The sequence below is a fragment of the Echinops telfairi genome, unplaced genomic scaffold (genome assembly GCF_000313985.2).
Source record: "Echinops telfairi isolate 266 unplaced genomic scaffold, ASM31398v2 ScPeMD7_6;HRSCAF=24_0, whole genome shotgun sequence".
In the NCBI taxonomy this organism is placed as follows: Eukaryota; Metazoa; Chordata; class Mammalia; order Afrosoricida; family Tenrecidae; genus Echinops; species Echinops telfairi.
This window is the reverse complement of record NW_022103902.1, coordinates 23682996-23696425: the sequence shown is the minus strand read 5'-3', so window position 1 is coordinate 23696425 and position 13430 is coordinate 23682996. Positions and strand designations below refer to the sequence as shown.

Sequence of the window (13430 nt, the reverse complement as noted above, 5' to 3'; positions counted from 1 at the left end):
GGAGGAGGAGGAGGAGGAGGAAAAGCCCCTCAAATTCACAAAAATACTTTTTACTGAAAATTAGAAAGTTCTAATCAATTAGGCTAAAATAGTAAAAGTTGAGCAGTCCTTCAATATCTGACACAGGGTTTGTAGCAACTTTCAGGCAATGGATAATGGAGGCAAAAGAGAGGAAAATGAATATATACAGTATATATATGTGTGTATATATATATATATATATATACCAATTGAGTGATAGATAGATAGATAATGCTATCATTCCATTGGTTTATAGCTAATATAGCCCTTAAAAATTATACATTATACACATCCAATTCCACCAAATTGTTGGTAAATATAAAAATTCACAGTGTTCAAATTAGTTTCCCTAACCTGTGGACTTTAAGGCTAAGTGGATTTTTTTCTCCTCCCTCCAGCTACTTTATTTAGGAAGGAAGTGCAATTTAGATGATTTATTTTCCTAATCTTATTTTCTCTGTGTTCTCTGGCTACAGTGAGAACACTCTTGCAACATTATTTTTAGTATCTATTTCAGTCATAACTTCAATTATATATGCAAACTTAAATTGGGACATGAATGAATTAGGAACCAGCATGTGGTTGTTATCCTTTAGTTCCACTTTAAAAATGTCTATATTATCTTGTATAAAACAAGAAACAGCAGAACCAAATCTTACTTGACTCAGCAAAAAATACGGCAGGTGCTAATTACAATGAGCAAGTGCTAATTACAATGGAAGTCTTACTGTCTTACTGAAAAGGGAGATTCCCAGATTCTGTGTACTTCAGACCCTTGGGAGACAAAAGCTCTCATGGAAAAGTGTTCTTTGAGAAGTAGTGTTTGGCAGAGAGCAAAGCTGCTGACAATATGGTGTCAGAAAAACACTGACATTCAGACACAAAACAGGAGTTTTCCTATTAAATATCTGTTAAGAGATCATAACTCTTGTGCTCTGTATAGTCACTGGAATGGAACAAGCTAGATCACAAACAACTTTTCATTAATCTTTTTGACCCTTTCACTGAGAAGTTATTTTATGAGTCAAGATTTAGCGACTGGAGTAGTTATTGAATACTCAACAAAAGGCTGCCAGATAGAGTCACACCAGAAGTCCCCAGGTCTGTTCTCTCTCTGCCTCGCCCTGCCACTACACATCAAAAAGAGTGTTTCTCTCCATGCAGATACAAGTGATGGAGGTACTCTAATTTCTTGGCTTATAGCGGTAGCTTTTTTCCATTTCAAGTTCAGTAATTCAATTTACTCATTAAATTCAAGAGCATTAAATGCAATCGGACTCAGTCAGGTAAAATATAGACAGTTTCAGGTCTTCAGATTTCTTGTTGTGCCTTTTCTTTCTCCTCAGACAGGTTCCTTACCTATAGTTCCTTTATCATCATGGAAAATTAATCACATTTCTGCTTCGAGAACAATAGCAAAGTGGCATTCCCTCCTCCCTTGACTGTCATCATGTCAGCCCTGTTACAAAGTCACGTGGTGACTTTATTTCATTTGATTCCTTTAAGGCACCCTTCTCTGTTATAATAGCATGGTAGTTACGATCACCAAACTACATTGTAATTAGAATAATATTGTATGGCTGTGCGGTGCTTTTCATAGCATAAAAATGCTACTTTGAATTATATACTGCTCAAAGCCCTTTACAAATAAAAATAATTAACCCTTTTTAAGAACCCTGCCTGAAGTAGGCTGAAACAAATAATGAAATCATCTCTCCGCTTTTATTAATTCCCTTCAGCTCCTCATTAGAGGGAACACTTTAAAGTTGCTCAGAGCATTAACCCCTAGCCTCCTTCAGTGTCTTTTCAAGGTACTCAATGGGAAGATGGGGCCATCTTACATTTTGACCTCATATTTTAATATTCGGCATCATTTTTGTCAGTTAGTTAAAGATTGGCATGCCTCAGGAAACCAGTGATGGAGTGCTGGCGGAGGTTGGGGGTGGGGGTGGGGTGCTTCCTTTAAACTTGTGATTTAATAGAATGCACTATAGCCGTGGCTGTCACAGAAGAGCATCAGCATCACCTGAACACAAACCACAAGCACACCTACTGCCGCCCAATGGACTCTGATTCACAGCACGCTTAGTGGACCGAACAGAACTGCCTGGCTCCTGGAAATCAAGTTCGGAGCGACTGCAGGGCCCATCTCCAGAGGGCTGAGCTGGTGCCTGAGAAGCTGCCTTTGCAACAGTGACCCCGGTAATGGAGAGAATGCTCTCTCAGGAGCCATTCTTTGTGAATCACTGAACCAGTAGCATGACTTTCTGAAACAATGAGAAGTGAGTTTTACATCGCTATCTGGTATCTTAGCTATTAAGTGTTTGTTGTTCCCCAATTCATTTCAAGGAAGGAAGGTTCCTTTTTCCCCTTTTGAAATACAGTGAAGACAGAATTTAGTGGATTCACTAGGCAAATTGACTCAATTAGTTGGTTCATTTTTTCTAAACAAAGAATTTGAAATGCCAGAAGGAAGATTCACCTCACCAAGGTGAACAGCAAGCTTCCTCTCTTGATTTCATCAACTACACTGAATAATTGAAAAAGAAACTCAGACACATTTACCTTTCCTCAGGCAATGAATGCCCTTATTTTTAAAGACCTGCTTGATTCTGCACTCTAGAACCAGTGATGTTGGCTGTTAGCGAAATTACCTTGTGTGCGCACAGGGTCTGACATGGGACTGGGATCACTGAGACCTTGGGGGTTGATGGCTCTGACCATGAATAAGTAGATTGTATTGGGCCGAAGTCCTCGGACTGTGTACAGGGTGGTCTTTACATGGTTTGCCACCGTCTGCCAGCTGTTGCTTACTGATTGGCTGAAACAGGAACAGAAATGTCATTTAGAGACCAGACGTAAAAGTAGGAAATACAGAGTTGGATATTTATGGCAAGGCTTAATGGCTGAAAATTAAACACACAGACACGCAACACGCTTGGAGTGCTCAGCCCAATAAATGAAACGTTTGGATGGTTTCAATTTACTCAACAACAAAGCAAAGCCCACCTAACAGTGTGCCATGCACAACAAAATTAAACTCTGTGAAGGAGATGAGACAGCGCTTTGCTAATAATGCAGAGCAGCCCACTAAATAAATACCTGTAAAAGGAACAGAGGTCAAGGTCTCAACATCAAGTTCATAAAATAAATAGGGTCCGTATGAATGTATTTCTATAGATATATATATATACACACATATATATACCTTGAAAAGAATTAACCTGCAGAAAGAATAAATGGACTACAGAGTAAATTATGCCAATACATTTTTTCTGTTAAAAGGTTTGTTTTCTTTTGCATCAATTCCACATGCAATATCATAATAGAGCCTTCCAAAACTACATATCTGTAAAAGAAGAAAGGAAGCATGTGGTGAGTATTTTCCCTCAGCCACATTTTTAATAAAATTGAACATTACACAGTATTGTGATTTCTCATCTGCGAATGGTAACGTGTCCCTCTCTGCATGTGTGCAGCGCATTTTCTCACCACACACACACACACACACACACACACACACACACACACACACGGGACACCATGTCAGAGCGCTTTGTCTAAGGTCAGATGCCTCTTTTGCTTAAAATGAGAGGAAAATGCGATTTCTGTGGCTGTTTATTTTTTTCAGGAGTCCTTCAGCATTGAAGCGTGGAATTTTCAGGAAAATACTACTGTGAAATCAGGAAACAATGTCCCTGTCATCACCTTACGTACAGATTCAAGGCAGCCTGAAATGAAAGTGGTCATTGCTCTAGTGTCGGGAAAGAAGGCCAGCGGTTATCATCTCGTCTTTAAAATGTCAACTCATAGGACACTGAAACCAACCTGAAAGCTACAATTCAGTCTGCAGAAAATTATGATATTGACAATGCTTATTTCAAATAACATATGGAGACATCTTTTTCTTCCAACAACCCGAAGTACACAGAATCAATTTCTCAATTGTGGCTTTTACTCTTCTCTCATACATCCTCCATAGATGCATTCAAATATACAGAATAAAAAAATTGAAATCATTTTAAGTGCTGCTCTAATTATTAAGAACAAAGATTCCAAAGTCCCATGCCTCAATATACTTTGCATAACTTAAAGGTGCCTCTGCCTAATTAAATCTTTTTTTGCCTCGACCTGATGTCAAAATCCTCATCCCAAACCCCTACAGGGTTCAGAGTAAAGAAGAGAGTGAAGCAACAACGTCATGCAGTAGGTTCCTATAGATCTGCTATAGCCATTGTTCGGTTTTCAGTGCATCGTGACCAGATATTAAGGTTGCCACAATGGCAAATCTTTATGGGAGCAAACAGCCTCATCTTCTCTCACTGAGCACATGGTAGGTTTTCACCCCTGCCCTTGTTGCTAGGAGCCCAACACATAAACCACAGAGCCACAAAGGCTTTCCTACAGTTCTCACTCACTGCCCTCAAGTTAGTGCCAACTGATAGTGACCTTACAGAACAGGGTAGAACTAACTGTCCCTGTTGTTTTCTCAAACTTTATCTCTTGATAGAAGTAGAGAGTCACATCTTTCTCCTATGGGACAACTGGGAGATGACATTTGCTTTTGGCTGGTAGCCCAGGGAGGAGCCCACTGCATCGCCCTGGCCCTATGGTCCGAGGCATGGGTCATTGTGCTATGAAGGAAGAAAACAGCAGACGGTTCTCTTCGATAAAGAACCAGTAGGAAAGATTAACTCTCAAACCAAATTTATTGAACATGTCCACGAAATAAATCAGCAGGGAAGTTCATATGAGATTTTAAAATGTAAGCATTAAAGAAGAAGAAAAAAAAACCCTTGAAGGAAAAAAAAAAAAAGGGAAATGCCCCATACCTGAAGGCTTCAATGATATATGCACTCGCTGGAAGAGTCCCAGGGGTACCTGGTTGCCAGGACAAGGTGACACTGTTCTTAGTAACATCAGTGACCTGTGGTTTAGATGGAGGCCCTGGCAGGTCCTTTAAATCATAATTTTTGCTGATAGTTGCTCCAGACTCTATAGAGGACAAACAAAAAGATTATAATAATGACTTCATTCCTGATGCTGTAAGCTGAAAACGCTGCTTACAAAGAGAGAGGGGAAGAAAAAGAGAAAGTTTCTACTAAAGGAGTTGATGTAAACCGAGAGCAATTCATCTTCATTTTGCATCAGAAAGGCATAAGTGAAAATTCACTCTTACATGCTAATAAATGTTGACTTAACTTTCACACATGATCACTAGAATTGCTTGCACAGTGGAGGAGTAAGAAAAGAAAAAACAAGGTTATCAAGGACATGTTTATCAAATTGGTGCAGTGTTGTATGCTAAATGATGCAGGAATTTAAAACTGAACTAAGATTGAGTTTTTGTGTTCAATTAAGTTAAAAGCTTGATCTCTCCTTCACTTGGGCATTGATAAATCAGCTCAGAGTTTCTGGTGTTCAGATCATCCACAAAGACCTCACCTGTCACATCCAGCACAGCGCTCCATGAGGTCTCACCACTTGAACTTGTAGCCACACAGGTATATGTGCCAGTATCGGAAATCTGGTGCACAAAGGGGTAAGAATGTAATGGTTTTAATCATGTTTGTTAAATGATTATTTGATCTTAAACAGACAGTATTTCATTCCCAGAAATATATCATTTGGTTTTCCAAACGGTACATTAGAGTCCTTAAAATGCATGGAATATTAAAATAGATTGATCTACTGCTTTCTTATTTATAACAGAGATTCAAACTCTGTCTATATATTGCAGCTATCTTTTGACAAAAAGTATCTATCGAGTACCTATCTTGCTCTCTTGCTGCCACAGTAATAATATTCCTCTCTTGACTTTATGGTACAGTGTCTCTTTGTCAGAACTCGATAATGGACAGTTGGGGACAGGATTTCTTTGGCATATCCTAATCATACAACAATTAAGCCATATGCAAAGCTGTGCTTTCTTTTTTAAAGAAACTAGATTTCAAGAGACAAAAAGTAGTCTGGGGAAATAAGCCATGAGTGGAAAAAAGAAAAACAAACAAAACAAGAAAAACAAACTTTAGAAATGAGTTGACATGGTTGGGTTTTTATATATATATAATATATATAAAATATATATATATAAATATAAATATTGCAATATAGAAGCCATTTTCTCTCTTAAAAAAACAAACAAACATAAAATCAAAATGGAATCTTTCCATTTAAGATCAGGATTCACTCAATTTAAATGATAGCAGTTGGGGAATGAACAAACAAAATTGTATCATTAACCGCCAAACAAGCCTTGTCTACATGGAATCTCTACAAATGGCAGCTAAAAGGATTCACAGAGATAACTTAAGCTATAATTATTTTTAGACTTAGGCCAAACTTGCCATATCTTTGTTAAACTATTTGTTGTCAAGGAAGACTAGAAATAGACTTTTAGAAAGAGTTGATAGTATAGGCAAGATTTCTCTTTTGAGAATAAAAATTCAGAGTCAGTAAAGGTACTTCAATGAAAGCCCAAGATTAAGAAAGGGTATAACTTCAAACCCTTCCGGGCCTGACCTCTGTGAGCTTACAGGGCAAAGGATATGCGTGTGCATTCTGTTGGCTTGGAGCAAAGGGACAGGGAACTGGGAATAAATACTGATGGTCAAGTAGAACACCACAAGTCACAAGATGTAGTATGAAAATTCTATAAAGGACATGGGTAATTCTTAATGAAAAATGGGAGCTTGTGACATATATTATCTGCTGGGTTCCAAATATAAAAGTATGGATGACTCCCGCTTCTACAATTGATTCTCAGGTAAATCATTAGTGCACAGATGTTACTGCAGCTGCACCATTTTAATTGATTTTAAATGCCATTATATATTTTAACTTAACTTTCAAATTGCTCTGGCATGTCATTCTTTACCATATTATCTCTGTGCAATCGTCTTCTATTCTACAGAGCAAGGATGGGGGTAGTCACTGTAGAAAGAACCATTCTTTCAAATGGGGCTGTGCACCCATTACAGTCATTAGAAATCTTTGCATTTAAGAAGCATCACTCACAAACTAAATATAATGAGCTGAGGTTGGATTTTAATGGGATATTCATTTGAATATGGTCTGCAAGAGGGAAAGAATTTGCATTTTATTATAGCTGTTGAACAAAAAAATGTAGCACTTGTTATTACGTGCAAATGCAACGAGAAGAGTGTAGGTAATGTTTCTTAACTGCATCTCCTTGTCATTGTGTGGCGATACAAGTCTGACATTAGCCGTGGTCGGTATAGTTTAATGAGGGTTGAAAAATTCTACTTCTCGAAAGATCCAGATTCAGTTACCAATTAGCTGGACGAGAAGGACACAATGTTCATCTTTTTTCTTTGCTTGTATTAAAAACCAAAAAGAAAAAAAATACAATAAAAAAGAGCGAGCACAAAGGTATATGGCCTATAGAAATTCTCTCTTGACTGCCCAAGTGAAATACTGTAAAGCACATTTTTATCTCCCTTTCCATACAGACATCTTGCAGCAAAAAAAAAGAAAAAAACCCAAGAAGAAGAAGAACATTTTCATTTGGAGTTTATCAAAAGTGTTATCAAGAGCCTAAATATCATTACTAAAACTCCTTCTTGGATCTCTATCATCGTCACTACATTATTTTTTATCCCTTAAACTTTAAATAATGTCTTCCGTTGTCATGGGAGGGGGTCTTACATCTTTTCCGTGCCTATACTTTCATCTTTAAACAAGGGCTTTAAAACAAGATATATATCCCCATACTTTCCATCACTGACTTTTCTCCTGGTGGAGTGGGTTACAGATGACCCCCCTGGAGTTTGCCTCTCAGAGAGACCACTCAGAAACATGTCAGAGGGCTCAGAGTTTGCTTGAGCTCCTCCAACAACCACCTTTAATTGCTTCTTTCAAACACGACTGGGCCGTATGACAATTCAAGCACGGCCTTTCGTTCTGTGGTACAGTGAAAATGCATTAACCTCCCTGGCCCAAGCCTGCCACTAGCCCAGAGAGAGAGGTTTAAAGTGTTTACGCAAGGAGACTTGGCATTAATTTTTTAATAACTTCCATTTTGTTCAAGGAAGGTTAACAATTAATTTACGATCAATGATATTACAGGCTAAAAAATCTGTGCTAATTTATTTTCTTTTATTTGGACTTGACAGCATTGGTTTCATATTAGAGCAATAATTAATGCCTTTGTCTCAAAATGAAATGTGTGTGTGTGTGTGTGTGTACACATATGAAATTTTGTAGGTCGCAAAAATAGTCATTCCAGTGGACAGATATATCCATATGATACAGTGATAAAGCAACCAGATAAACATGTAAACATAGTTATGACCTAAGGGAAGACTATTACAAAGTGTGACCATTTGGAAATATACATATGCAATAACATTTTAATTTAATTTTCTCATTTTACGAATGGGAAAATTCCACTCCTTGGGTTATTTTGCTATTGTTTTATTTTTTAAATTCATCTTAGTTCTTACTTTCTACCTTCATTTGACATTCTACTAAGTATTCTCTCATTTGATATTTTTCCATCTATTTTTCTTCATTCAATATCACATCAATTGTTTAGTTGTCCAGCATTAGCACAGCAGCGGTTCTCAACCTGTGGGTTGCGACTCCTGCGGGGGTCGAATGACCCTTTCACAGGAATCACCCGATGCATAACAGTAGCAAAATCACAGTTATGAAGTAGCAATGAAAAACATTTTACAGTTAGGGGGTCACCACAACATGAAGAACTGTACTAAAGGGTCACGGCATTAAGAAGATTGAGAACCACTGGCCTAGAGCTTACTACAAGGTGAGCTCACTGTATTTAGTCAATTGGATACACTGACCCCTCACAACACCTTCCTAGTGTTCTCATGTTGTGCTATCCTTCACTCCGACCATGGGCAAGACCTGTTACTTGCACCGACCTCTAACATTCACCGACAGAGTGATAGCATGCCATTTTAATTTGATCTTGCAAAGAGAGAGACTGTCTGCCTTACAGACTTTAAGGAAACAAGGGGTCAATGTTCACATGGCAGAGACTACAGGCTATCTCTGGCCACCAGACAGTCATAGGACATTAATTAGAAAAGCATTGGTCTCCGATGAGACAAGAACACTGATTGACATGCGCTCCTAGTCGATGGAGCCCCTGAAGCAGAGGACCCAGTTAAGTCAACTCCAGAAACCAGAACCTTGGGAAATCTGAGACAAAAAAATATGAATGCTTTTTGTACTTCAAAGTATTTTCTAAAATGTTATATATTAACATGAGAGTAAATAAAATAATGTTGCTATGAAATTATAGAAACATTTGTTAAACAAAATATCAAACCGCGTGGGTATTACTTCTTACATATATTAAATCTAGGTCTCTATGCTTTATGAAAAAATTTCTATCTCTCTAAATCTTCCCCTGAAGATTTCTGGGCTCTTGTATTGACACCACATCAAAATAGAAGTTTGGGCATCTTTCAGGGATTCAAATACTATTCCTTTTACATAGTACGTGGGGAACTAATAGGATTTTGAAGTGGCAAGATCAGGTAAGTGGGATAGAGAGAGTAAAAATCCCAACGGATTTGTCGTCAGACCCACTTACTACCGTTAAGAATAAGCAGGCACATTGTTGTCATGACACAGTATTCTTGGTCTTTTTCCCATCAATGCATTTTTCAATTGTCTTGCAACTTCCTCACAATAAGTCTCTGTGATTACCCTGCGTCCTCTGAGCAACTCCATCGAGATTGGTTTTGAGAATCCTTATAAACAATCACCGTAACCTCCTGAACTACTCTCTCAGCCTTGACTTGAACTTGCCCAACAGGTCCCTCAGAAGCTACTCTTGTGATTGGGTCTACTTTTGGTAGGCACCTTAACAAGACAAATATCAGTGTATTACTAAGAGAACCTGTCTGCAGCCACCCACTGATGACAGATTCATGTTTAAACACATTTGGTTTGGAATAAACCTGTACAAGTATGGCCTGGAACCCTAGTAGGGATTTTAATTTTTAAAAACTTATCCTTGTATAGAAGTAATACCATACTCAAAACAAGACTATTTCTTTTAAGTGGCTCATGAAACCAATTCAACTTTTGCAATATTACCATGAATGGTCATTCTTCATCACAGACTCTTGTAATAAAAGGCCAGGATGGCTTGCTTTTGCCTATGTGTTTAAACTTAAAACCCACATAAATTTAAACTAAACTTTAAAGTTTCCTGTTAACTAACCGAATAATCAATAATCAATAATCCTAGGTAATCAATCTCATTTATTTTCTTTAATTTTTCCACACAACTCTTTGGTCATCTCAATTTATTCATATTTACCTGCATGTATCTTGCTTTTTCAAGCACTTTTGTTTATGACAGAAACAGTTATCAATTTCAAATAACTTCAAATAGTACATTATTATTAAATATATTAAATAAGTAAAATCAATTTCATTGATTGTACACACATGAACTGGAATGAAGAAGCAAAGGGTGTCTTGGCCAGCAAGAATTTATGAGCAACATAAGGCCCCTCACTTTCCCTTTGATTTTAATTCATCATGTGTAAAATAAGAAATAGCGCAGCCTACAATAAACTTGAAGGCAATTACAGTGGGATATAAGATTTTAAGTTCACCAGACAGTTTTCCCCTGGGGCAGTACTGACACTGAAATGAAAACCCAAACACACATCAAATGTAACTTACCCGCAAATTCTTAATCTGCAGTGTCCCTTGCTCTTGGATGGTTGCTCTTGGGTCTCTAAGCAAGAAAGTGAATCCTTCCTTTAGCCAGCTGATTACAGGCAGAGGATCACCGGTAGCTTTACATTTCAGTAATGCTGTACCATCGACTGCTAGTGTTTGGTTCGCTGGACCTTGCAGAATGATGGGTGGAGGTCTATCTGTCAAAACTAAAGGATGAAGATACTTTCAGGGTACATTCACACCTATGAAATGCAAGAGTATTGGTATCTTGATTTAAAAGTAACACTGGTTTTCAAATCCATGCTTAAAAGTAGTTATAACATATTACTTTTTGGTTCTGCTTCATTTTGAATCCTTCAATAGCATGCATTGATGTAGTTACACTGTAGTGGTGAAAATCATTGTTAGAAGACGTCTAACGAGGACCCTCCATAGAATTCACAACAGCAAGACTTGATCTCACTACTTTGGGCCATGTCATTAGGAATGATCCGTTACTATAGGAGAGCATTGTGTTCTTAAGCAAAACTCGTCCCAGTCTTGAGTCATCTTCACGATTGTTATATTTTAGCCCCACGTTGCAGCTACTCTGTAAACCCATGTCTTCAAGGTCATCCTCTTTCTCATGGAGCTCAACTTCACTGAGAACAATGCGCTTCTCCGGAGAATAGCTTTCCTGCCCAAAAGAGCATCTTGCCATCTTCACTTCAAGGGGCATTTCTGCTGTTATTCTTCCAACAGAGTTATTCCTTTTGCTGGCAGTTCTTGCTAATGTCGATGGTAAAGTCGATAGTAAAAACGAGGGTGAATGAAAAGTAAGGCCTCCCTTGGGGGATCCACTGCACAGTGGTGGTGGCCAGGCACTCACACACACCAGCCATCATGCTGCTGGTCCTGGACCAGATGAGATTTTGTTCTGTTGTGCAGAAGGTCTTCCGTGACAATACAATGACAACTAACAACATTAAGCACCGCGTGTATACTATACTAAATCCACATATTCTGTTTATAATTTCCTTTGCATTAAGTATAATGAAGGTATAAGCCAAACCCACTGTCTTCATGTCCATTCCAACTCATCGAGACCCTGTATAGAGTTTCTGTAGGAGAAGATAGCCTCATCTTTCTCCTCTGGAGTGACTGGTAGGTCTTGGCCAAGTACATTAACCAAAGTCCAAGTTAGTTACTTGGTCAAGTAAGTTAGTTACGTGTTCAAGTAAGTTAACCAAAGTCTAATGCTTACACAACACCTCCAATGCCCCTATAATTAATATATATAGGCATGTGTGTATATACACATACATACATATATATATATGAAAAGAGAGAGCATTTAAATATTACAGCTTATAAAACCCTTTGGGGCAGTTTTACTTCACATGTGGGGTCATTATGAGTCAAAATAATTTGATGATACTAAAAATATAATTAAGATAGTGGCAGAATAGATTCTGATATTTTAGAATGGTTATATTTAAATGAAAATTCAGATAGCTGAGAGCAGTTATGCATAAAATGTCCATTTTATTCCTTGTATACCTGCTTAAGATAGCTTATGAAGCAATCAATATAAGGGAAGAATCACATTTCATAGTTGCTTTTATTGTAAATATATGTTCAACAAATTATTTTGACTTTCAAATTCCATATGTACACTACCTTTATATTGGTTAAAATGGCTCTGTTAACCTTACAATATCAGATTTAGGTAACAGCTTTTTGAAAAATCATAACATTTTGTCTTTAAATATCACTTGACTGATTCAATTTAACTCATGGTTGAAATTAAGGAAAAATAGCAGTCTTGTTACACCATATTTGTGATATAAAAAAAATAACAAACCCTTAATGCAAAATTTTAGTACATATAGATGTACCCATTCCTGTAGTCACGTGGGGTAAACGTTCCACAATTCCTTAAATGTTTAGACTGGTGTTTTTGTTATTATTGTTTACTGCATCTTGTTTTATAGTAGTTACTTCTATGAATTATTTAACAATGTCTTAGGATATACCCCTCAGATGTGTTTTGAATGTAAACTATTTAAATCTTACTTCCTAATAATTCTTTCCACTGTCCAAGTAATTGGTCTGATATGGTCTTGATATCATGGGGGCTTTCTCCAAAAGTTTAGCTCCAAGATTATTTCAACAACATTCAAAACATTTTTAGCACCTAGAAGGTACAGTCATGAAGATTTTCCAGACCTATTCAAACAACTCCCAAGATTGGCTTAAGCCATTTCAAAGCTTCAGCTCATAGTGTCTGCGGACAACTTAGTCCAGTGACAGAAGATACTTCCTGAAGGTAATCTTTGCAACTGTCACTTTGGTGAGGAGTGTTTGGGGTCTTAAAAGGTCACAAGCGAGCAGCTAAGATACAACTCTTGGTCTCTATTCATCTGCAGCAGATGAGAATAAAAAAAACAGATGGAAAATATTAATCAGCTGGACTATGGGCTCTTCCAATCTGACCCCAGAAGAACTAGACGGTGCGGGGGTACCACCACCAGCCAGTTCTCATCAGGAACATACTAGAAGATTCTGAATAGAATGGGAGAAAAAAGTAGAACAAAATACTAATTAAAAGGTCACACCAAATGGGCTGACAGAGACTAGAGAAGTCCCTGACTTTTACCCAAATATATCCTTTGCACTTAACCCTGAAGTTACTCATAAAGGTCCCCTATCAATAGATTAGCTGATATATACAAGATATA

At 37.6% G+C, this 13430-nt stretch overlaps 1 protein-coding gene across 11 annotated transcripts in view; it reads right to left on the bottom strand.

Moving 5' to 3' along the window:
* Nucleotides 1-13430, bottom strand: part of ROBO2 (roundabout guidance receptor 2) — a 1556064-nt gene that overhangs the window by 102875 nt on the left and 1439759 nt on the right. For all 11 annotated transcript variants that reach the window (XM_045286134.1, XM_045286135.1, XM_045286138.1 and 8 more), the window contains 4 exons: nt 10711-10916; nt 5467-5548; nt 4854-5016; nt 2676-2842 (listed from right to left, as the gene is read on the bottom strand). In XM_045286134.1, the coding sequence (XP_045142069.1) occupies nt 2676-2842; nt 4854-5016; nt 5467-5548; nt 10711-10916 (618 nt within the window). The remainder of the gene's footprint in view (nt 1-2675; nt 2843-4853; nt 5017-5466; nt 5549-10710; nt 10917-13430) is intronic.